Raw genomic sequence first — 25,110 nt, forward strand, 5'->3', positions numbered from 1 at the left:
TTTCGTCGCATACAAATCCTATTTATACCTCGGTTTTAATCGATAAATATTTAGTCCATACGTCCTTATAATACGGATTATGTCTCAAACATATTAACGAACGATGGAAAGCCATTCTGTAAACATTAGACATACTAGTCGTCCTCATATGGTTTAACCATTCCATAATCTAAAATGTGTAACGGATAATAAAATATTTGTCGGTTTTTATAATGTAGAATATTCTTTCTTGGAGAAGAAAAAAAGAAAAGAAGGAATATACCTGTGGCATCGCACATTTCCACTCTTGTCTATCGGAAAGAATCGTGAGAGCTCGAGTAAATGTTTCGATCCGAACATTTGCCGACGTCACCGATAAATTTTGTTTCATTAGAATACGGTCAATACCGGACAAACTGATGATAGAAACAAATAAAACGCTGCAGTAGAATTCGATTTTGCTATTGTGATCTTGCATCGAATCCAACAACAGTACCTGAATTTTTATCATAAACTCTGTTATCCATTTTATAGCGGTCGTAACAGAATGCATTTCAAGGTGTACTTTTTGAACAGTTTCAAGAAAGAACATCTGTATACTAGAAGAAACGGAATAAAATAAACTTTTTTCGGGGAACACTAAAGTAATTGCGACACGTAATGTTATTTCGCTTTGTGCTTACCTAGGCATAGATATAACTTCATCGATCAGTTCATTGAACAACGCCAACGAAGCCTCGGAACATTTCTTTATAGCCAGTTCGGCTCTGATTGCAATGGCATTTTTTAATTTACCAAGTGTTATCTCGGGCCACGCTCTAGGAGATGTCACCATTTCTATGTGTTTCTCTGACAATTCTAAAGTTGCTGCAATGTAAGATTCGAAACGTTTACACGATACGTCTATTTTGTCGAAATACTTTTCCAGCAGGGTGGACAAAAGCGTTAAATTTCCGTCGTTCTCTTGCTGGTTTTTTAAAGTTTGAGCATAGGAAGACATAATAGTGTCAAACAAGCTTTTAAAACGCTCGTTATCGAACGCCATCTTCTCGAATATGTATTCTAATGTGGTTATTAGAAATGGTTTCACGTTGCTCGGTTGTACAGCTTGACACAAATCATCGAGGTTCTGATACACTACTGTGTATTCGCTGTTTCTCAAATTGAAATCAGGGTCGGAGCCAGTGTCTGATTGATATGTCGACAGATACTTTTCCATGAAAGATTTCGCGGACAAAGATACCTTTGCATGACGACATGCGATGGCGAGAGTATATTTCTTAGCTTCGGGTGATAGATTGATCGTGTCTTCGAGGAAACTCCAGTTAACGTTGGGTAACGGTTTTGTGTACCTATGAGCAAATATTCTCAAGCATTCCGTAATAATACGGTGATTATTGGGATCAGATTTGTCGGATCGTCTCAAATATTCACCGACTCCTCTTATAACGCTTTTCTCTGGCAGGTATTTGAAATTTTGTGGCTCGCCGTAAGGCCAAATATAAATTCCAGATCGTAAGCTCTCCACTTCGTCGTTCACGAAAGAAATTAGCATATTTCCAGCACTCGACAAGGCTAATTTATGAATGCTTTTCAGCATTTCTGTCCAGCAGCTAGCGGGTACATACTGAAGCAAAGTGGCCGGTTTCTCGGTTGATTCGTCAGGCACCACGAGATGCGATCGAAAGTTCGCCGGTAACGTTTCCAGCGGAATACGCTCTACACCAAACGAAGCTAGAGCTTTGAGAGCAGACTCGATGACTCTCGGGTTATTGGATGTCGTGTACGTCCATACATTCGACACTATATCGGAGACCAGTTGGTCGTACGCTTCGACGCTCAGAGTCGACGGGTACGATGCAACATCGCCAAACAATTCGCAGAGACTTTCCAAAACAACAACGCGTTTCTCCTTCACCATTTTCGGCGCCAACACCCTCCACGTCGAAGAAATATCTATCACGGAAGCTTTGCAAAGCGCAGATATACTTTTTAGAGCGAGCGCGCTCGCGGTTCCTCCGTTCGTGTCCGTCGAACGATTTAATATCTCTGATAGCAACGGTACCAACGTTTCCCCGTGCTCAGGATGATTCTCGCAAATGAATCTCATGGCTCTTGCACAGGTCGCATCCGAATACCAGGAGTGATCGGTTTTCATTAGACGAATTATTGCAGCTGAAACAAATCTATAGCACATCGGCTGCTCTTTCAGTGTCTTCAAATACAATTCAATGGCGAAGCATCTCAACTGCTTGTCACCGTGTAACAGCGTGTCCAACGTATGGGTGATAATCGGGACGTTTTCTTTGGTAGTTGCCAACTCGGGTACAACCAGCAACAGATACTTCAATTCTCTGCTGTTTTTCGACTTGGTTAATTTATGTAATACCAGAGACAGTAGATGCGATTCGAAGCTTTTCACTTCTCTACAGACATCGACGAGCACGTTGCAGCTTAGCTCGGCAACCGTCGGGTCATTTGTTTCTATAAAGAGGCCAGACAGCAATAGTTTACACTTGTCTTTTAGATCGATCGGTGCTTGCGACATATGTTTCAACCACAGTAAAATATCGTTTGGTTTCGAGATGTTTAGGCAACGTGTGATCTCCGCGTAGAACTGAAGGCACGGGTCAAAGTTTGTAAACGCTTCAAAGATTTTGCTCGTGACCGTCGTACTGTCGTACGCAGGACGCTGTTGGACGAACATTTCTCTCAGTAAATTTGTTGCCATATCCAATGCATCCGAACATAATAACGACGGGTAAGCCATCCATTTTAAGATCGCCGCTGTTACGGTATTCAAACATAAGTCGCTGCACGACATTCTCTTGGTTATCGTTGCACCTACAACATCATTTAGTTAAATGAAAACTGCGAGCACGAATATTGATCTGCTGTTGACAATATGGAGTGCTTACATATTCGTAAGGTGCTATGCAAATAAGTAGCAGGACATAAAATTATTACTTCTGCCATTAACGCTAACATCAAATCTCCTATGCGGGTATCGCATTGATCTATAATCACGAGTAACGTGTCAAAATTTGATGTTGGGTCTGATCCATGTTTCAATAGTTGTAGAGATAAGGATGCTAACACGGGCGCAATCGCCGTACAGAAATCTTTATTTTTCTCTCGAGATGCTTTCTCTGCAACTTCTAAAATTCTATAATTCGTATTGATACATGAATAAGTCTCGGCAGTGTACAGCCAAAGCGATACTTCCGTCTGCAAACATACGCCATGTTCCGATTTAATCAACAATTGCCAAGCACGTTGAGCACAGCAGTCCAATGGATTTGAAAAGGGATTACATAAAATATATAGAAAAACAGGGCGTAACATTTCTATGCTGTTTTTTCTGATTCTGAAATACTTGGACTGTTAGTACCAGCACAAATGTATAGAACGAACAAACTTTTTTTCTACGTACCGTGAGTCTTGATGATTCATAATGCAAGCCATCTCATTCAACACGCACTGCCAACTGTATTTGTCTACATTCAAAATCATTATGAAGGGATGTTGAGGCGCGTGAAGCGTGAATGGGTATATAGCGTCGTGTTCCTTGTTGGTTTTCAGATTCATGGTCAATAAATGCCCGATAGCCGTAGCAGCAACCGTGTAATTTCTAAAGCATAAGATATACTTGTTGAAACCTGTAACGTGTGGGAAGAGCTGTTCGAACGATTAGATTGAATAGCTTAAATTTACTTGATAGAAGAAAGGCTGGACACAAAAGTGGACAGTGCATCGCCAATATTCCACAATCCATTTTCAACTAGCGCTATAAGGGCCTGACAAGCAGATATGCTGACCGTCACGTTAGCACTGTCTCGTTTCGCCGACAGCGACTTGAATTCGGGTATCTGTCGCAAACGAAAACATTAAAAAAGTTTAGATCGTCGAATCGTTGCTGTGACTAAGCTATCGAGAAAAATTAGTTTACTTGTGAGATATTATTGTCCCCTTGATCGTGTGTCTTCTTCTTAATGGAATCGAACAGTTTCGATATTGCCTGTAAGGAGAAACACATTAGAAGACGCGATACGGAACGAAATAATACATTTATTTCAGGAAAGGCGCATAACTCACGTGCGATATTAAAACAGGATTTGCCGATTGTAATTTGTATTCTATTTCGTCCATTTCACATAAAATATATTCTTATATCAGATAATTCTGTGTACGGAATTCTATGAGCATTTCTTAAAAATAATAAGGAAACAAGTTCATTCTTTGTCGTCGTATGTATGTATGTAGAAACAGTGTTATCGGTGTTCGATGCTTGGACGAAAACAAGCGTTTTAGGTTATAATACCTAACCTAGAATTACAATTAACATCCGAAACGTTCTTTTCGACGTTCGGTTTTTGTCAGTCTTAAAAGGTCGCAAAATTACGACGATTATTCGCAATAATTACAACTTGGATTTGAAAAATAGCACAGTCTTGAGGGACTTGTGCTCAAGTGGGGTACGAGATGGTTATGGCCTGTAGCGCGACTGTCGCGTGGTTAACGATTTGAACCATTCGACTTTCGCGCCACGAGAGATTCCGCGAAATACGCGCGCGAAATTCAACGCGCGCGCGACACGCTCGACGAGAAGCTCAACGAACCGACTGCAACGAGATTCTAGGAGATATCGTTTAGTGAGATTTTTCAATGTATTTATTCGTATGGACAAGTTGGAGCATAGTGCACAATATATTTAATATATAGTAGTCTGAGGAAGGGGATCAGAATACATTCTGGAGCTTGAACACAATATCTTACAATTTAACGACAAGATGCCTGCATTTCTGTACTTGCTTTCTGTACGTAATGTTACTCGTATATTCATATATTCGAAGTGTATAATATATAAAGCGCAACGACTCGCTATTTTTATCATTCTAAAAAAAGGAGACGAGAATACGGGTCCTTGTTTATTAGGTTTGCGTTACGTTACGTTACGTTACGTTACGTTACGTTACATTTCAGTCCATCTTATGTTGTCGCTTGCTTTCTTTCTTCGATCGAGAATTTTCGCAATGGATTATGCAACATCGTGGCAAATACGCAGTACTCGCTAAAGTATATCCTTAGTTGGAAGTTGTCTCCAATTGCTAATTACATCCGTTTGGTTCGCGTAGTTTCATAGGTTTCAAATTCTCATTCGATGGAAAGATCGGAGTACAAAGTGGAAAGCAGAACACGAGATACACAGGATATACGGGACACAGGACAGTGATGATATATCGAGGAGCGAAAGAATGACCGCGCGATCGCGCGCGGTTTCGAAAACAAAACAATGAATCCTTTTACGGTGGCTACAGTATGGGATCGTGTTGGTCTGCGAGAGAAGAGGCTCTGTCTTGGGAGTTTGCGAGAATTTGCGAGTTTGCGCGTTTGCTAGTTTGCGAAATGGAATGGAACGGAACGTTCTGATATTTGACGATTGGAGACAGCTCCTGTTCTTCGCGTAATCTGCGATTAACGATCTACATTAAATTTTGTTTAAAAGCAAATACACTTTACAGCCTATACAATCCGTACAAGTTCGTTTATCATTTTCTTTTCCCTTTTTTCACTTTTTCTCTTTTTCTCATTTTTTCAAATTTTCGCTGCTCACTCTTTCTACAGGAGTTTACGTTTTCGGAGAGTCCAGGGCAGGTCCAGGTACTTAGGCTATCTGCATATTTTCACAAAAAAATTTCTCACGGTCGTCCGTAATCTCCCGTTTCCTCTCTTTCCCCCATGTTTCGTTTGTTTTATAAAAATCACAGCACAGCACCAGCATTTTACTTTAAAGCCTGCCCGTATCTCCTTCGAACGCCTCATTAAAACTGAGACGAAAATGTTTCACTGCGTTTCTGTGCACTCTGCTACGTATATGTAGAAACGAATCGTTGTTGTTACTCGAATTAAAAAAAAAAAAAAAAAGAAAAACAGACAGAAACAAAAAACCACGCCTTGCTCTTTCTTGTTTTATTTGGCATTTGCGATAGTATGCACGGCATGATAAAACTATTTTCGGATTCTCGGCTACGCGTTTTACCAATCGTTCGAATCGTACAACGCTTTCATCTCTCGTCGATATAATAATAAAATAATGTAACCGATAATTATTAATGAATAATCGTAATAAAAGATACAAGGATAATAATTGATACTGAACTAACGTTAGGTAGCCGCCAGGATACTATGCGAGTGTACCGTGACGGCATTAATTATATACCTAATAGGTTTTCTTCCTTTTCTCATTAATTAGTCTTAGTCTTCGTTTTGTCTGGCCGTTCATCCCCTCACTCTTCCCCCAACTTTCTCTCTCTCTCTCTCTCTCTCTCTTTGTCACACACACGCACGCACGCAACACGCATCACACATGCCCACACACAAACACGCGCGCGCACTCTCCCCTTCTCTCTTACACCCTTTTACTCTCGGTCACTTTTTACACGCATTTATTCTGCCCTCTCTCATCCTCGCACGGACTCTCAATCTCGATCTCGATCTCGATCCGATTCTCGATCTCTTTCGTTCAGGTGTCACCCTCTCTACGTTGTTCGCGTACCGCTAACTACCGTTATTTTTTTTTTTTTTTTTAGTAAACAAATAGCGTTCTAGCGTATTCAATGTACAATTCGCATACTGTCGCATTATCATTATTTAGAATCCCGATTTTCCTGCTATACTGTCCTACGGAGACAAGTATCTTATAATTTTTCTTTTTTTTCTCCCTCATTTTTTTTTTTCTTTTGATATCGTTACCGACACAGTACATCGATAGGCAATCAAATCGTCTGAAAGAATCGTATCGTCGTCCAAGAGTTACACAATTTTTCTCTACAAAAATGTCGAGTTTGCGTATCCGCAATTTCTTTTTTACAATAAAATACAACGATCTATAATGTAGGTAATGTCAATGTTATACACAACATTCTCGTTAAAACATTCGTACGCGGTATACACAAAAAACACGCACGCAACACGTAACACGCAATACGCAATACGCAATACGCAATACGCAATACGCAACACGCAACATACAACGCGCAGCCCACGCACGTACGCGTGTTCACTCGGTAATTTTGCCGGGACATCGGTTTCCATTCGCACACGGTTTATTCGAAAATTTCTACGTACGATAAAAATGTTGCTTCGACTCGGACTGTCCTATTGCGAACAAGTTCGAGGGCGAAATCGGGGTTTCGCGTCGCAGAGAAGCGAAATTGGTTCGTGGCGCGCGGTCCAGGAGGTTCGCCTCGTGCTATTTGCTATCCGCTATCGCTGCGTACGCAACGAAGAGTCGCACAGGCATCGAGGAGATCGGTGCCCGAGACAAGATCAACGCATTTTCTTCTTTAGATCGCATTTTCGCGTTCGTTCGCATGATCGCACGTTCTCCGCCAGGAAACAGCTGGAAACGTTCTTGATATTTCAAAGACGTTCGTCGACCAACCGGACTCTATCCACGATGTCGCACTTGCCCCCACACTCCTTGTTCGAGTCTCATTCGATCCCATACTTTTCTCGGCATCGTCGTTGTCGCATCGAGCAACGTATTGCTATTGTCGCTACCTTCGTCCTCGAATCGCTGGCCTTTCGTAGACTGTCTCTCCTCGTCGCGCTTGATAAATGCTGACAATTTCGCGGACGTGTCACCCATTCGTTTGCGTTCCTCCCAACCAATTATCGGTGCCGTGTGTTCCTTTAGTTTCGGATCGGATCGGATCGGATCGAATCGCATCGGCTAAAAATATTATTCAAGATATATTCTTTTTAGTTACGGTGAGCGAAAAATGCGAACGAATAGGTACAAGTACGCGCGTATACTCTTAATCGGATTTTAAGTACATACTTTGGTATCGCTTTGCGGTCGGAGCGAACGCGTTTCGACGAGACTCGCCGAGAAAATGTTTCGCGCGACGACGTCACGTCGAAACGCGATTGTTCGCTTTGAACTTGTTTCGTTTCTGTCTTGGCGAACGATTCGTATTCGAAGAGTAGAGGCGAGCCTTGAACGATACTCGAATCGATATGCTTACCTAATGAAATGCAAAGAATCGCTCACCGACTCCGTTAGCCTCTCGATGCGACTCTACTAGTTTCGTTCTGTGATTCTCTCTTTCTCTCTCCCCTCACCCTCTTTCTCAGGGACTTTCTCTTTCTCTCTCTCTCTCTTGTAATAGAAGATTGGGAAGCTCGCAGCGACGTCGCAGAGGTGCGATTGTCCAGACAAGAGAAGGAGACGGAGACGGTGAAGACGGTGAAGGTGTCGAAGGTGGCGATGACGAAGACTAAAAAGGCCGGTACGCAGCGATGGTAGGTTGAACGATGGTAGAGCGATACTGCCTGGTGGCCAGGCCAGCGAATTCTCGTCGAGAGCATTATCGAAGAAGAAGTAGCAGGCTCGAATTAGCGGTACTCTCGAAGGGTTCTCCCATATCCTAGGGTTGCCTGCCGGCGGTGGCAGAGTGCGGATGTCCCGCAGCGGTCGCTCCGCTGACCGGTTGAGGATGATGAGGCGTGTGGTGAGTTTGTGCGGAGGTGGGTCCGGTTGTTCCGGCAGCTAGTACGGGACCGGGGGCCGCGGGTCACTTGGGCGGGAATGGCGAGATCACCGATGCGGCTACCGCGGCGGCCTGCTGACTCGCCAGCATTGCCGCTGTAACACACACAGATAGACACGGTCCTATTAATGCTTTATAGCTTATAGCTCGTCGTTGCCTCGTCGCTGCCTCCTCACGCGATTTCGATTTCGATTCCGTGGACGATAGGGCGGGATCGCGGTATTCGTCTATTCGTTTTTATTTATTTTTTTTTTTTCGAGTTTCATTTCTCATTTCTCGTTCTTCGTTTGCCGCTCCTCGATCGAGACCCTTGCTATCAAACTCCGACGAACGTGCTTTACGTTCGTCGCGAGTTTTTCTCGGCGATTCGACGCCACTCCAGCCCAAGTATCGCGCAGGAACGAACGAGTTATTTCGGAAGAAACGTTGAAGGCAAAATTTCGGTAGGAAATGAAGGGAAGCGTAAGGCAACGGGTGATGGAGGGAGAGAGAGAGAAAGAAGGGGAAGAGGGAGAGAGAAAAGAAGGAACGAGAAATGTTTTAAAGAAAAAAAAAAAGAGTCGCGGAGTTTGTAGGGCTAACCGGAAGGTACGTTCCCGTTTACGAGATGCGCGATTTCGTTCGGAAAAGTTCGCAAACGCGTTGATCTTGTCCTCTAGCAAGAGAGATCTTCGGTGGAAGACTATTGAAAAAGTTCGCGCGGATGAGGGAGGATGTCTCGTCGTGTAAGGCTATTTTTCGTCCACTACCCTAACCCTTGTTGTTCCCTATCGATGCGCAACACGTAGGAATTCATTACAAGTCGAATCGTTCTCGTCGTCTTCCGAACTAGGAAACGAGCACGACGATTACAATTTATCACAGTCTGAACTATAAATCTAATTATGCGTTCTACGAGTCCCGACTCGCTGGACGAGACGCGACTCGTACGTCCCTACGCTTTTCACCGTCGCGTAGTCGTACCCTAAACATTATTCCGAAAAAAGTAACCAGGTTGTGGTCGGCGACGAATCGTCTAACAGCGTATATTTACACACCGTATGTACTCGTATCTATTTACCTCTTACTCGTTATTTAGTTCCGAGTGTATCGTTAAAAAAATCTCGCTTGCACTTCGCTGGCGTAGCTAGCGCAATTTCGTGCTCGCCGTTGTCGTAAATACGATTGCGACTATATACATATTTCCTATCGCAGTCGAAGACGTTGAATCGTCGTTCTCGCGAGACACACGTTCAGGATCGCGAGTACACGTGTTCGCGAAGATTACGCGTATGCGTGGAATTTGCGCCCCCAACCGGGAATGACGAATACAATCGAATCAATGGTTAAAACAGATGAGTGCCGTTTTCGAGAAAGAGGCGAAGAAGCCGCAACTTCGTTCGTCCGCTTTCATCGATTCGGAACGGAAATACTTGATATCGCATGCACCAATATGGTGTACGTACGTTTCCACGATCAAGCGTCGACGATACAAACGAGGTCGCTGCGTTTTTTCGCGTTCTCGATCGCTGCACGAAAATCTTGCGGCGATCCCTTTCGAATGCCTATCCTTGGAATCGCGTGACAACAGTTCCTGAAAAAACTGGTCATCTACGTCTACGGCGACGACGATGACGATGACGACGGCGACGACTCGTCCGCGTTCCTCGAACGTTCCCGAAGGCGAATACGACGGTTCGGTGTGTGTGGCGGGATAATAAAATTGAGGATCGGGAGCCAGAGTCGAGGGCCGAGGCCAAAAACGGCTACGACGGCGAGGACGACGGATGCGAAGACGGAGATGGAGACGGAGGCGCAAATATACATGTATCATCGTCGATACGAGACGTGAGTTTTTTATGTTTCGAATCGATCCGCGAAGCGTCGGCGATATCTCGGGAATATTTGTCGCGCATCGAGACTTTTACTGTCAGGGTCTGACGAGAGGCTTACCTCCGTAAGGGGCGGGGTATTGTCCAGTTAGAAGGGGATAGCCTAAGCCCACGTGCGTGTGATGATGCGTATGTACGTGTCGCTGAGGCGGGGGCGACCTATTGTCTTTCGGCAATGTTCCGGTCCCGGCGTCGACGGCCGATTGCTGTTGCGGTTGCTGGCCCCCCGGTTGATTCTGTTGCTTGGAGGTCGGTTGCTGTCCCTGAGGCTGCGGCGGTCCGGGCCCGGCACCACCGGCCGCACCCGCCACCGAACTCGGCGGCCCGCTCGGCGGCCTCGAGGGCGTCGGCCCCGCCGACGACGGACTCGCCGATGCCGCGGACGTTTTCGGAGTAGGAGATTTGAGCGCGCGCTCCTGCAGCTCGTGTATCTTGTGCGCCGAGTAATACTGATTTGCGTGGTGTTGAAGCAGGTCCAACGCTTTGCCGCCCGGTGGTCTGCTCAGATCTTCCGGCGCGTGATACCTCGGCAACTGGTGAAGATACGGGTTACCGGAATACGGTCCCGGGACGAGCATGGGAGTCAGACCGCGATACACCGGATGACCCGGGTCGAACGGTAAAGCGCCATAATGCTGCGGCTGCATGTAACTCGGATGGATGTACGCGTACTGAGACGTCGGCGGCGGAGGGCCTTGCGTCTCCATCGTAGGCTTGACACCCTCTTGCTTGCTCTTCGAGTCCTCGCTCTTCCCCAGATCCTGCGGTTTCTCCTGTTTCGGTTGATGCTTCGGACTCGGCGGAGGAGGTTTCGCTTGTTGGCTCTGTTTGCTCGGCTCCTCCTTTCGCCTCTGGTCGCCTGGGTACAGGTAATACCTTCGGTCGTCTTGCATCGGACCGGGCGGCGGCGGCGGAGGACCGGCCCTCTGACTCTGAGACCCGTGATACACGTGATACGGGCTCATCTGACTCTTCATCTCGATGCTCTCCTTCAGTATCTGATGATTCTCGTGCTGCTTGTCTTTCAAACTCGGCTGCTGCGGCTGCGGCTCCTGTTTGATCTTCGCCTTTTGTTCGTGAAATTCTTGTTCCTGTTGCTGCTGCTGTTGCTGTTGTTGTTGCTGCTGCTGTTGTTGTTGTTGCTGTTGTTGTTGCTGCTGCTGCTGCTGCTGCTGCGACACCGACTGCGGCGGTTGATAAGGATAACCGGGCGGCATGTAACCGCCGTAACCGCCGTAATAATGCGGCTGTTGCTGCGGTTGCGGAACCGACTGATTCAACTCCTTCTTCTCTTTTTCCGCCACCACGCTCTGCAAACTGGCCATCGTCGGCATTTGCGGTATGTTCAGCGGCTTCATCTCTTGCTTTGGAACGAGATCGGTTGGCTTCTGGTCGATCGGTTTGCTCTCTTGAACGCTCGGCACTAGATAAGGCGGTTGTCCGTAATACGGATACATGCTGAAGTGCGCCGGCAGGTGAGCAGCCGCGGAAGCTTTCCCGTCCTTTTCTTGAGTTTGCTTGCACTTGTCGGTCGGCTCCGCCTCGAGAACGGGCGCCGCGTCGTCGGAGATGTCCGAGTAGGCCGGACTCTGAACGTCGTCCCTCGACGAATCGACGATCGGCGCTTCCAACGGCGACGGATGAGGACTACCTCCGGGCGACTTTCTCGATTTCTTCTTGTAACTCGGAGGTTTCGCTGCCCGCGGATCTTTGCTCTTGTCCTGCTCGGGCATCAGAGCCGCGGTCGGTTTCACTTTGAACTGCGGCATCTTCGCGTGCAACGAGACGCTCTGGTACGACTGCAGATGCGACTGCACCGTCTGTCCCGGATGGCCCGTCTGCGGAGGACCGGATGCCGCCACCACCGACGCCGCTTGTTGCGACACCTGAGCGGCCAGACCCTGGAGACCCGGATGTTGACTCGCGATGCTCTGCAAACCGGTTGGCTGGGACTGTTGCTGTTGCTGCATCCCGGCCTGTTGTTGCACCATGTGAGCTTGCGACGGCTGTCCGAGCTGCGCCGACAGCGAGTGCTGCACGGACAATTGGTGCGCGGACGTCAACTGTTGCTGTTGCTGTTGTTGTTGCTGCTGCTGTTGCTGCACGGCCGATTGCAGTTGTTGCGACTGCTGGCTCGATTGCAGTTGCTGCGACGCCGCGGACGCCTGGCCGGTTTGAAGCGATTGCTGACTCTGTTGCAGCAGAGAAGTCTGCTGTTGATGTTGCGACATTTGGGACGGCTGAGGCGGTTGCGGAATATTCAACTGCGGAGGGATATTGTTCGCGCTCGGATGAGGCGACGGTATCGGCCTGGGCGATTGACTGGCGCGGGGACTAGGACTCTGCGGTGAATTCGAACTACCCAACGACGATTGATTCTGCTGTTGCTGCTGCTGCTGTTGTTGCTGCTGCTGCTGTTGTTGCTGCACGGACTGTTGCCTCGCGGAGCTCGGTATCGTCGGTGGCGGAGCGGGCAAATCGTCCTGACCGAATCTGAGCACGCCCGGTTTCACGATGCTCTTGTCCTGGCTGTGTACCGTCGTCGCGGTCGTGTCTATACTGGGCGATGTGACCCGCGGCGGCGGAGGAGGCGTTTCCGGTGGCAAACTGGTGCCCGGAGGACTGGACGGCCTCAACGGCGTGCCGTCCGGTTTGTCGGCCGGGGATTTGACCGGTGTCGCTGGGCTCGGCGCCTCGATGTTGCTCTCGTCGTTCTCCGACATGCTCGTGATGCCCTCCTTGGTGTCATCGTCGTCCGCCGAGCCGTGCGCGTGGCTCTGGTGATACTTCAGTCCGTTGATGTGTTTGTACTTTTTGTTGCAGTTCGGTTCCGGGCATTCGAGCAACACGGGGCTCGCCGGAGGGGAGCCGCTGGGAGGCGTCGGCGGCGGAGCGCGTCTCTTGTTCTTGTCCTCCTCTTCCGGCCCCCGAGATTTCCGCTTGGCCGCTGGGTCTGGTCGCGGTGGAACGAAAGCCGCCGGACTCGGGCTAGCCGCCGGCGAGCCCTGGGCGCCTCGGCGTCCTTTCCCGCCGCCGTTTCGCAACTTGCTGTGCACCGAACTCCTCGTCTCCGTGAAGTTGCTCAAGTCGTTGCCCGGTGTCGCGTTCGCCGCGGCCCTTCCGCGCTTTCCGCGACCCTTCGGCGTCCGTGCGTCGAGATCGCTGGTCGGCGAGTCGCAGAATCTCGGCGGTGCCCAATCGTGACGGGTGCAGTCCAACAGCGTGCCCACGTATGTTTTCCCTCGCCACGTCACGTTCACCACCAGCACACCTGCAATCGAATAATCACGTTTAAACTAGCAACCGCGTACGGACGGTCGGATAACTGCAGCAAACTCACCCCCTTCGGTCTCGTGCCAGACGATACCCTCGAGAGTAACCGATGTACCAGGTTCGCAGGGTCCTAAACATTCTGGCTCGGTAATGGTCCCCACGCTGGTCCCGACGCACACATCGGACATGTCCTGCAACGTCGCGCGCATTATTTATCATTCTATCATTGCAAGATCGAGACGCTATCTCGTACGACGGTCAACGATCTACGGCCGCGCGCTGTTCTTCCAATTGGGACGGGGACGCGTAAATTGGGCTACACGGATCGATCGTAAACCTCGACTCACGGAACGCGAACCTAACACACTCGCGAGTTCCGAGTTTGGTGCTTCTTTCGGTGCACACGCTCGCGATCGATATATCGCAAACCCACCTCGGTTATCCAAAATTACTCTGTCTTTTCCTTTGCGTCGCGTCTCTTCTCTCTTTCGTTCTCCCCTTTCCGTCGCGATGCTGGTTTATTTGACCGCGTAGCTCCCACATTCTCGCGAATTATGATATTCTGATATATTCTTTAATCGCTGTACGCTTGCTTAAGATAGAAAACGTAAAATCTTGGCTATCCGGAGTCTGAACAACGAACCGCGACCTACACCGTGCAGCGACTGGAGGAACAAATGTCGCGAGTCAGAGAAACAGAAAAGTTCATCTCGCATCAGCAAAATTCTCGGCAAACAGCTAAAACCTGTCGAAGAATTTTCGATTCGTGAAAAATTAGTTCCGCGGGAGACGGTGATTCTTTCTTTTGCTTTCCCCGTCTCTCCTTTTCTCCCCAATCTTCGTCCCTTTTTGCAACGCGCTAATCGAATACTATTTGCGCGACTTTACGCTGGTAAGACAGTCCGGTTGAAATGCAGTTTGCGCGCAAAGTTGTCCTAGGTCGCGCATTTTCATCGCGACAACGATGATTCTACACGTTACGGCATCGACGAAGCACGATGCTGTCGCTCAGCGATCGATCGCACGGTTCGTCAACGGTTGCGGAGAAACAGAGATGAGGTAAGGAACGAGTCGTCGATAACTTCGGGCTCGATTTCAACGGGAGCGGATATTGTTCCGTTGATCTCGATCGATGACGACGACGAGACGACGGGACGACGGGACGACGGGACGACGGAACGACTCGTCGCGGACCAATACCACCCCCGAGAAAGTTTACGCGTCGTACACGTATCCCTCTGAACCCCTCGGCTTGCGACACACCGTCCTATGTCGATCCAACTACTCTATATCCCCTACGTAGCGTAATACCCTACACGAGCCATTACCCCTTCCATGGTACCTCGTATCTCTACTCGACCGTCAAACGACGCCACCGCTTATATTTTGCTATTTCGCGCTTAAACCGCTAATCGGCCTACCAGCTGAAACCTACCGATTAAACGGTATTTGCTCGCTGTCGTCCGTGCCATATACTTTGTCCCATTCGTGCCGTTGCGTTTCAATAAGATCAAGCTATGTCAAAATCCTGATACAGCGAACAACGATTATCGGAAACCGATCGCCTCGCTTCGCGTCTCGCCACGCGAAAAAAGTGGTGGCTGTTCCAACGGACCAAAACACAGGGGGGGGATTTCATAATTCTTCTTCTACCTCCGCCGATCGGAAAAGTGCCTCGAGACTCGAACAGCTTTGCAAACACGTTCTCCTGGGGACGCGGACGGGGGGGGGGGCGATGAAGAAAGATAAATATGTAAATACAAGATACGGCCGATCGGCGCGTTCGCGCCACGGCAACCGACGCTTCTACTTCCGGTTATTTCTTTCGGTGCTGGCGAGAAAACGAGAATCAACGCCGACCAATAAAACGAAGAAGGGCGATCGCCGTTGGTTTGCGTTAGAATCTGCGGTATCGTCCGCGTGTCGGGCCAAAGTTTGCTGTCTCCCGCATAGCGTGCGACGCAAGATATCTACCGTGCTACAGTAATCGTCCTTCGTATTCTACCGGTACTCGTAGATAAAACGATCAACAGCCGCCAACAGCGGCATCTCGTATGGCTGCAATCACAGTGACACCGATATCAGACGATTCCGGCCGACGTCCGCTCTTTTTGTCGATCGTGCGACGTTCGAATCGTCCGATGCCGGAGCCACTGCGACCGCAGCCTTACGCGCGATACGTACCCGTAGAAATATCGATTTACGTCGACGTTGGGGAATCTTCACGCCATCTGTCTTTTGACCGTGCGTAATGAGGTCGTAATGCGCGGGAAGCAAGAGACATCGCCGTATTCCTTCGACTCGCGGTCGACTAGACGACCGATCGTCGGAACAGGGTTCAACGAACGATAACTGCGAGCGCGCGTTATCGAGAATGACGCTCGGAGAGAAAGGCCCGCGACGATCCGCGTGTCAACGGACAACGAACAATGAACAGGACCGAGCGCTGTCCTCTCGAATTCGGAATCGATTCGGGAACATCGATGGCCGGGGTTGCGGCGATCGGGCCAATCGTCGAATCGAAAAGAAGACTGAAACGGCCTGCAGACGATAACGATTTGTCGTAGTACAGGTCGGGTTGCCCGAACAGATCGCATTCGCTTTTGCCACCAAATGGTCGTACGGCAGCGCGAAGAACGGTGCAATCATCGCGTCGCACGATTCGGACGGTCGAAGCAACTTTTGTCGTGTGCGATCAGTCTGCAGGCCGTTCAGGCATCGTAGAAGAAAGTTGTAATTGGAAGGAAATAGACAGTTGCGGAGAACAGTGAAACGAGTAACACGGTCAGACGGACGGATGGTTGGCCGCTACTCGTATTTGTCTCTATGTATTCGTTCGTGTACTCTCGGGGGCGGAGACCGCAGAGTATTGATTTCACCCCCTTCGCGTGCCCCTCGGTCGCTTCCGTCCCCCGAGCCAACAGCGCCTAGTCCCCGAGCTGAGATTTCAACTCGTAACAGCCACCCATCTCTTACGCTCACCCGACCAACCAAATTTCGCGGTAGAATCTATCGACGACGCGCAGCGAGCGCAGACGTTTATGCATTAGGCTGCAATCACAGTGGCTCCGACATCGGACGATTCGGACGTCGCACGACGGTCGTTTCGTCTCCTTTTCGAATCGTCCGATATCGGTGATACGCGAGTCACGCTAGGACGAATTTTACAACGCTAAATGGAACAAGAAAGAAAGAGGAGGGAAATGGGAAACGTTACCTTTGGTTCGGAAGCAGAAGTCTTGAATTTCTTGGCAGGCGGAGGACTGGCCTCGGTATCCATGGCATCGTCGGTCGTTGAGATGATCGAAGGTCCGTTGCCGGGTACCGCGGCGAGTTTGGTTTGTTCCGGCTTGGCAGCCGGGCCGGCGGCGGTCGCGCTAGCCGGACTCGGCGGCGGACACGGGGCCGTCACGGAGCCCGACGGCGGACCGGATCCTTGGGAGACGGAGAAGACGGTTCGCGAGCTCGGCGGTGGTCCCTGGTTTTGCTGAGGAGCGGTCGCGGCCGCCGGAGGTCCCTGAGATTGTGCGGCCGCCCCCGCAGGCCCCGAACCGGCTCCGAATCCCGAGCCCGGCCCTGGCCCCGGTCCCGGCCCGCTCGAACTTTGACTTTGTCCGGTACCGGCTACGCCGCCGACGCCGACACCGGCCCCGCCGCCGACGTTGCCGCTGCTACCGCTGCCGCTACCACTGCCGCCGCCGCCGCCGCTCGGTCTCGCGGTACCGTTCATTTCCGGTTTGTTCTGTTGCGCCGACGCGTGATTGCTTTGCGGCTTCTCGTGCTTGTCCCGCGCTTTGTCGCGCCGATGCCCGCTCGACCCCCTTTTCGAACCCGCGGCCGAAGACGTCGCGTTTCCGGTTCCACTAGCCGTGCCAGTCGAATGGCTCGGTTTCGATTTGTTCGAGGACGAGGAGGACGACGACGACGAGGTCGAGGAGGAGGACGAGGACGACGTCGAGGACGAGGACGAGGAGGACTGAACGCCCACGCCGCTGCCGCCACCGGGCCCACCGACGATTCCGCCGGCGGCGCCGACACCGACACCGACGGCGACGGTCCCGCTCGAGCCGGTTCCGGTGCCGCAACCGACGGATCCGCTGCCGGCACCGCCGCACCCGCCGCCTCCGTTTCCACCGCCGACGCCGACACCGACACCGACGCCGACACCAACGCCGATACCGACGCCGATTCGAACACCGTCACCGACACCGACACCGACACCAACACCCACACCACCACCGACGACGACACCACTACCGGCACCGTTGCCACCGTGTCCCGCGGCGCACTCCGAGTTCTGAACGTTCTGTCCGATCGTCGCGCCGGTCGACGAGCCGGCCGATCCTCCCGAGGACGACGACGAGCCGCCCGAGACCACCGAACCGCCACCGGTGGAACTCTCCTGCGCGGACACCGTTCCGTTCATCTCGTTCGACTTGACGATCTCGTGTTTCGCCTCGCTGCTCTTGGTGCCCGGTTTCGTGCGCTTGATCTTCATCTTGAGGCCTTTGTCGACGGTGGCCGAGTGTTCAACGGCCATCTTGCCGGGATTTCCTGGATTTCCGTGCGCGGCGTTCACACCGCTCGCGACGGCGTTAATTTGCTGTTGATGTTGGTGCTGATGCGAATGCGGATGCTGATGCTGATGTTGATGCTGCTGATGCTGATGGGAATGCGGGTGCTGATGCTGATGCTGGTGCTGGTGCTGATTCTTGCCACCACCGGTACCCGGTATGATGGACGAGGAACCCCCGTTCGCGGTCCCTCCGGTACCGTTACTGGCGACGACGCCGCTCACCACCACGCTTCCGTTTCCGTTGCCGGGACTGTTCGACCGTCCGGACGAGTTCAAGCCGCAGGAAGACGACGCGGACGACACCGATGTCGGCAACGAGGAAGACGACGAAGACGACGACACCGAGGAGGACGACGCCGACGTCGACGACGAAGAGGAGGGCGACGAAGAAGAAGACGACGACGACGACGAATTCGATGATTGTCCGCAACCGTTCGAGCCACCGGTCGACGCAACGGACGAAGACAGGCCGGAGGAAGTTAAGCCGTTCGAGGAATTTTGAAGCTGATGATGATGATGATGATGGTGGTGGTGATGATTCGAGGTATTTGAAGCCGATGCTGCCGAGGCAGGCGTAGAAGCCATACCTGTCCCTGAGCTCAATTTCTCGTCCCTCGTCTTCTCAATGTCCGCATCAAGATCGATTATCAAATCTCCTATTCCAATGTCCCATTCGTTGTCGTCGTACTCGAAATTGTTGGTCGCATTCGTCGCGGCCGGATCCAGCTCATCGGTGTTTGCAGCCACCGTGCTTGCTTTAGCGTCTCGCTGTTGTCCCGATGATGACGACGACGACGACGACGACGACGACGAGGACCTGTCCCGACCTTGATGATGATGGTGGTGGTGATGATGGTGGTGATGATGATGATGGTGATGGTGATGGTGCCGATGATCACGATCCCGATCACGATCACGGTCACGGTCGCGGTCACGATCACGATCACGATCACGATCACGATCTCGATCTCGACCTCGATGATCTCGATGATCTCGATGTTCTCTTCCTACCGGTCCTCGTTGATGTTGCTCCTGTCTCTTCGACGTTTGACCTTCACCTCCTCCTCCCCCTCCACTGTAGTTACCAACGACTTGACCGTCGTTGTGCTTCCCGCTGCAACCGCGGTTGCTATGATGGTGGTTGTTGTTGTTGTTGCAGCAGCTGCTTTTACTACCGCTGCTATCGCCAGCAACCTGATCGATGTCGCTACCGTTGCCGTTGCCGTTGCCACTTTCGGTAGCGTTGGCTTTTCCGTGTCCGTCGACGCGGCTCTTGGTGGTATTGCAGCCGCTGCTGCTAGTGCTGCTTCCGCTGCCACTGCCGCCACTGCCGCCACCGCCACCGCCACCGCCACCACCGCCGCTGCTACCGCTGTTACTCTCGACGACGTTATTGTTACGATAACCAACGTTGATTTTACCGCTGCTGCCGCTACCGCCGCCGCTGCCGCTGTGATTGTTGTTCTTATTACTATGATTGTTGTTGTTGTTGTTGTGGTGATGGACGGTATCGCCACCACTTTCGTCGTCGATGTTGTTGTTGTTGTTGTTGTTGCCAATACCGTTTCCGTTGCCGTAATTAGCGTCGTTACCACCACCACCACCGATAAACGGAGATGGTCCTTTGCGGTTTACGTTAGGGAGGCGACCGCCTAGTGGCGTGGTCGCCATGCCCTTTGAAACGTTTCCCCGGCGCCCGCCAGCCTGATCACCGACTGCCCGCCTGTTCTCACCGATTCTAAGCAATCGCAGCGCGCGCGACACGCGTCTGTTTTGCCCCGACCTCCGCCCGCCAGTCGCGCGTCGTCCATCGAACACATCACTTTACTGTCTCGCAGCTGTCCTCCACCGATATTCCCTATATTCGGATGATGCGGCGGCCCTCCTTTTCCTCGGTTTCGGCTTCGGTTTCGGTTTCGGTTCCGCTTCCGGTCCCGGTCCCGACGCCGATTCCGGATCCGATTCCGGTCTCGAGTTCAGTTCGACCTCGCTTCAATCGTCGCGCTCTTCCTCTTTCCTTCTCCGCTTTATCCTCTTCTCTCGCGCGTTATCCACTTTCACTATCTCTCTCTCTCTCTTGTTATCCGACGCGCATTGGTGCCCTCACCTAACTCCCGGTCCGTCTCTTCCGCCGTCTCTTGTTTAAGACCTCAAGGGGGTACACGGTCCTCCTCTCTTCTTCTCCACGCGTTTCTTTTCCTCTTCCTCCTCCCCCGACACCGACACCCCCGTCTCTCCGTCTTTTTTCGTCGTCCTTTCGACAACACTTTTCGCAACACCGTCGACCGCTACCGCGGTTCTTGTCGTTTTGCGTTTTCCTCGTCTTGTCTCTCCTCTCTCTTCTCGTCTCCTGTCGTCGCTGAGTGACGCGTTGTCGCGTACAAACGGATCTCGCTTCACGCTTCCCTAAACCCGTTCAACGTATCCACCTTTCGTCCGTTTACTCAGCTTCACTCTCGGGTTCGTACACGGTCTCCCCTTTCGACCCAACGCTAAAACCACGATCGTGCTCCTGCCCTTCGCCGTACCGTCGATCTGTAACCAAAACATTGAATCCTTTTAGCTGCGTTGCAACACGCGCGTTACGTGGAACGAATAAAAGTATCGTGCGAATCGCGTTTCGCGCATTTCTCGACGCGACCACCAAGGAACAATCGGGACGCGATCGCGATTCGAGAGATCTTTATCGATATCAGGGTTGCACGATCTCTCGAAACCCTATCGGACGTTTGTTGCTCGCCTACAAATTGCTATTCCCACTTAGAGGGGAATTCGTGTTAGAGAACGATTAATTTTACCGGTGGCATTTGGCACCGGTCCAGTCGTGTCGGCGTACGCGTCGATGTCGATGTCGACGTTGGTGCCGGTACCGGTATCAGTGTCGGTGTTGTCGTCCCAGACAGTAAGCCGCGGCGAGATCAAGCAAACTATTATTCGACGCGACATTCTCCTTATCAGTCTTTTCCTTCCTGTTTTACCTTTCTCCTAGCTTGTGCGAACCGTCTGGGATAACGAAGATTCGAAACTATCGACGGCTGAATCAGCACGGAAACGGTAGCGTTTACAAACAACGGATGAATAACGATCCGTCGTCGCTACGAACTACAGTGAATTCTCGATATATGTCCAAAACACGGGTCTTGCCAGCGTCATGTATCGTCCAGGAGACATACCCGAGCCGTGTTATGTCTCTCGAGATTCGTGGTCCGTCACGGGGTATACCCCGCGGTAGTGGGGATAATTCCGCGACGTTTATCATCCAGGCCTTGGCGACATATATAGAGAAATCACTGTACGATGATTGTTTCGGTTCCCTCTTCAAAGTTTCCTCCCACCCCGTTCTCCGCCGCAAATCTGCGCGTCCGGCTATATCGCGATTCAGTTCGAATCGCGATTGAATTGAAATTACGACAAGTTAATATTTCATTACGCTTGTCCGTCGTGACTGTCGCGCGGGCTCGTTCTAGACAACAGCCTCTCTTGAATAATTGAACGATCGAGGAAAGCGGAATGGCGAAAGCTTGTTTCCTTTCTAGTCGACTGCACATCACCGCCGCTGCCATATGCTTCCTACAGAATACGTAGTCTCCCAGTTCGTTTCGATGAGCTTTCCGTCCCGTCCCATCTTATCGCGTCGCACGTAACTGGTATCGCGAGCTACTCGAAATATTGCAAAATACGTATCGCAAGGCTCGCCCTGAAATCCGCGCACGACCAAAAATTCCCGAGAACGTCCTCGTTCGTCGACGACAATGACAACACGTACCATCGCGGACACCGATTCTTGTCATCCTTTCTATCGACAGCGATGGGTTCGAGCGAATCAACGTTTCAATAAGCGTTGTTACCCATTTCCGACGGTTATCCGAGCGATCATCTAATCGTTCGGAATACGAGACGTCCGATAAATCTCGATATTCGTCGGTAGATAGGAATGGAAGTAGATAGCGAGTACTCGAGCCAACGACAACGGCATTAATTAGTTTTTTGCGCACACATAGCGGTGTGTCTCTATTCTCGTATCCTACCCCGTCGGTGCGCGATGGCCGCGATCGACCTCTCCTCCCCCAGTCTGTAACACGCTTTCGTTGAATTTCGACTGGAACATCGTACCGCCGAGTGTCTCATTTGCAACAATGCCGGAACAATCTACCGTCCTACCTACGCGATCATCTACCATCAACACATGAATCGCGCAGCTTGGTATTCTCGGCGCGATTTATGCGTACTCCAAGATCGTTTTCCGCATCCATCCAGAAGACGGAGCGATCAAAGAATGCGAATCCGTCGAGGAAACGATCCGGATAGCTGTCTGGTCTCCCCACGAGCCAAATATACGTTGCGATAACGCCGAGATAACGCTTGGCGATATACAATACGAGCATCAGGACCGAAACGACGCCGTAATCCGTGCACCACGTAAATTGAAACTTTCGGCTACACTCGTATCGCATCGATTAACACAACAAAGAAATGACGACGACGACTAAGACGCTTCGAATCGGCAGTTCGGCCAAAGAACCTGTTGCCGCTACAAATTTCCATTCGAGACAGAATTCCGCGCGGCATGCAATTTCGATCGAGTCGTTCCGGTCGAACGCAAGGATTCGCAGGACGAAAACGATCGAAGAAAGTTGACAAAGTCGATGCATACAATGTGCAGACGACGGCGAAGACACGCAACCCTCGTGCTTGCCGTCAGAAGCTTCCGTTTATCCGAAAACGGGAACGGAGTTCCTAGATCCTATCAAGGAGGAACGTCGATAACGAGTCATCAAAGATTTAGCTTTGCTCGTAGGACAGAACCAACGTCATCGCGCGCTTATGCATGTCCCTGTTTTCTTTTCTCGTAGACCGCCGAATCGCGGCCATAATCGAGAACGCACTAAAACTTTGTTTAATCGAGCTTTCGCGTTCGACAACAGCTTCGCGCGAGTCAAGCGACCCGAGTTCCGTTGCGTTTGCGGTCGTGATCGTGGTTGCGGCTGCGGTTAATCGTAGATCCGAATGTTATCATTGTTTCTCCGTCGAACCTATTAAAGAACACGATCCGCTTATCGCCGCATCCTCTCGCGCGCTGATTGTTCCTACTCCATCGAAGACCGACGAATGAACAATTCCGTTGGTTCGAACACGAGCGCAAATAGGAGAGCTAGTCGCGATATCGAAAAATATTTGTTTGGCAAGTGTTTGCAACAACTTGGACAAAATAGTATACATACTTTACGATATCGAGCGGCGAGTCGTGAGCCCGTTCATCGTTCGCGAGCGCGCTCTTCGTAGTATGTACCGTACGATTGTTGCACGACCAAGATAAACCGTCCTTCCAAGAGCCGGTTAATCTCGCTATCGTCCCGCCACGGGCGACAGTGATACGAAATTCAACATTGTCACGGTAAATCCCAGAGTTTCGAAGTTACACGTATCGATTGCGTATTGCGTTTCCCACTCGACGATACGTGTATCCTTGCACACACGTAATTAACGAGGATACGCGCAGATCCATGCCAATTCAGTCTGACAAAAGCTGTCGTGTGCCGTGCTAGGCAGACGACTCGGAGAAAAGAAGACGAACAAACAGAGATTGTTGAAACGCAGAGGAGCGGCTCGAAGGGTATCGCGAATCCAGTTGGAGCCGGTGACAATGTTTCTGCAATGGGAGAATAGGAGGAAAATAGGAATACGATCGTTCGGTCGCCGTGACCGCGAAAACCGACGACTTTTGCGTGACCGTGTTAACGTGTCGGAAGAAAAGCGACGCAACGGGAAGCGATGAACGATAAGTTCTGCGATAGCGAGAGAAAAGTCGGATGAGAATAGGGAAAGGGATGAGATAACAGGGATAAGAAAAGGGACAGCGTAACGAAATTCGCGAGCTCGAGCGTAAAGTTGAAGAAGAGACTGGTCGCGCGTGTAGTGTGTACGCGAGCGTGAGCGCGTGCATGCGCGATTCTACGAAGAAACGATGAGAGAAACTGGGAGAGGAGAAGAAACAACATCGCCTAACTCGCTTGCTCGCACGCACGCACGGTCGATCGCTCCTGCTGGCAGCCATTTTGTGCTTGCCCGTAGACTCGACGTCCCTGTGCCGAGAAAGTATTGGCCATGATTCGTTCGGAACACGAATTTCTTCGAGCGACGTTTCAGCGTTCCAAGATTTACGCGTCAAGAGAGAGAGATCGCACCTCTCTCTCTCTCTCTCTCTCTCTCTCTCTCTCTCTCTCTCTCTCTCTCTCTCTCTCTCTCTCCTGTTCTCTTAAATGCTACAGCTTCTTTATTTCGATCGATACATAGGAAACGGTGCCAACGTTTCGAATGTCTGAACAATCCCACGCAAAATACTCTGTTCCGTTGTTGGTCGATTCGCGGTAGTCTCCTTCTTGGTTTCCTAATTTTTATTTATCTTTCCCTCGATAGAAAAAATCCTCGTGCCATTGGCAACGTTGATTACTATCGCGTGACACCGCGTCGACTCGCTGCGAGTCCAAACAAAAGAATCTAGAAGGAAGAAAAAGCGGACGGCTATGTCGCTGATACATCAAAGTATAAACACGTGTCGAGCCGCGTTCAGTGCTGCGTTATCGAGGCGCAATCTCGTAAAACACGCCAGATCCCGAATAGAGCGGCGCGAGTGTTTTCGAGAGCTGTCCAAAAAATCCCAGCTGCGCCCGTTGCGAATAACGAGATTCCTTTGGACCGCGTCCAACCAACTTTTCAAATCCAATCGGTAGAAACGGTTCCTCTTTGTCATTGTTCTGGCAACGCGTCGTTGGACGAACGCGCTTTCGCGGCTAGTTCAATGGTAACGGTTCAACGTTACTTCTCAACGAGATCACCGACTTCTCGCGTTTCTAAA

The 25,110-nt window shown here is 50.6% G+C and overlaps 2 protein-coding genes across 6 annotated transcripts in view; both read right to left on the reverse strand.

Annotated features, from left to right (window-relative positions):
- Positions 1–22: 22 nt before the first annotated feature.
- On the reverse strand, positions 23–4,533 carry LOC143361711 (focadhesin). Its single transcript, XM_076801304.1, has 8 exons — positions 4,075–4,533; positions 3,929–3,997; positions 3,694–3,848; positions 3,413–3,610; positions 2,898–3,346; positions 663–2,823; positions 263–578; positions 23–169 (listed from the first exon to the last, which is right to left on the reverse strand). The coding sequence occupies exons 1-8, from the start codon at positions 4,126–4,128 to the stop codon at positions 23–25; spliced, it is 3,549 nt and encodes a 1,182-aa protein (XP_076657419.1). The 5' UTR covers positions 4,129–4,533.
- Positions 4,534–5,934: 1,401 nt separating this feature from the next.
- LOC143361598 (uncharacterized) overlaps positions 5,935–25,110 on the reverse strand; it is a 29,993-nt gene continuing 10,817 nt past the window's right edge. For 3 of the 5 annotated variants that reach the window (XM_076801137.1, XM_076801138.1, XM_076801136.1), the window contains exons 2-5: positions 16,896–20,789; positions 13,746–13,869; positions 10,467–13,676; positions 5,935–7,714 (exon numbers count right to left, since the gene is read on the reverse strand). In XM_076801137.1, coding sequence (XP_076657252.1) covers positions 7,623–7,714; positions 10,467–13,676; positions 13,746–13,869; positions 16,896–19,925 — 6,456 coding nt within the window. In that variant the 5' untranslated portion in view covers positions 19,926–20,789 and the 3' untranslated portion in view covers positions 5,935–7,622. The other 2 variants (XR_013083491.1, XM_076801139.1) reach the window with 2 other exon arrangements.

This window comes from Halictus rubicundus, chromosome 15, assembly GCF_050948215.1.
Source record: "Halictus rubicundus isolate RS-2024b chromosome 15, iyHalRubi1_principal, whole genome shotgun sequence".
Taxonomy (NCBI): Eukaryota; Metazoa; Arthropoda; class Insecta; order Hymenoptera; family Halictidae; genus Halictus; species Halictus rubicundus.

Excerpts from the sequence above, each read along its gene's own strand:
- LOC143361711 (XM_076801304.1), bottom strand. The coding sequence starts at position 4,128 with ATGGACGAAATAGAATACAAATTACAATCGGCAAATCCTGTTTTAATA. Across the intron at positions 3,998-4,074 it reads ATCCTGTTTTAATATCGCAC|GCAATATCGAAACTGTTCGA; the intron begins GTGAGTTATGCG and ends TTCTCCTTACAG. Across the intron at positions 2,824-2,897 it reads GCATAGCACCTTACGAATAT|GTGCAACGATAACCAAGAGA; the intron begins GTAAGCACTCCA and ends ATGATGTTGTAG.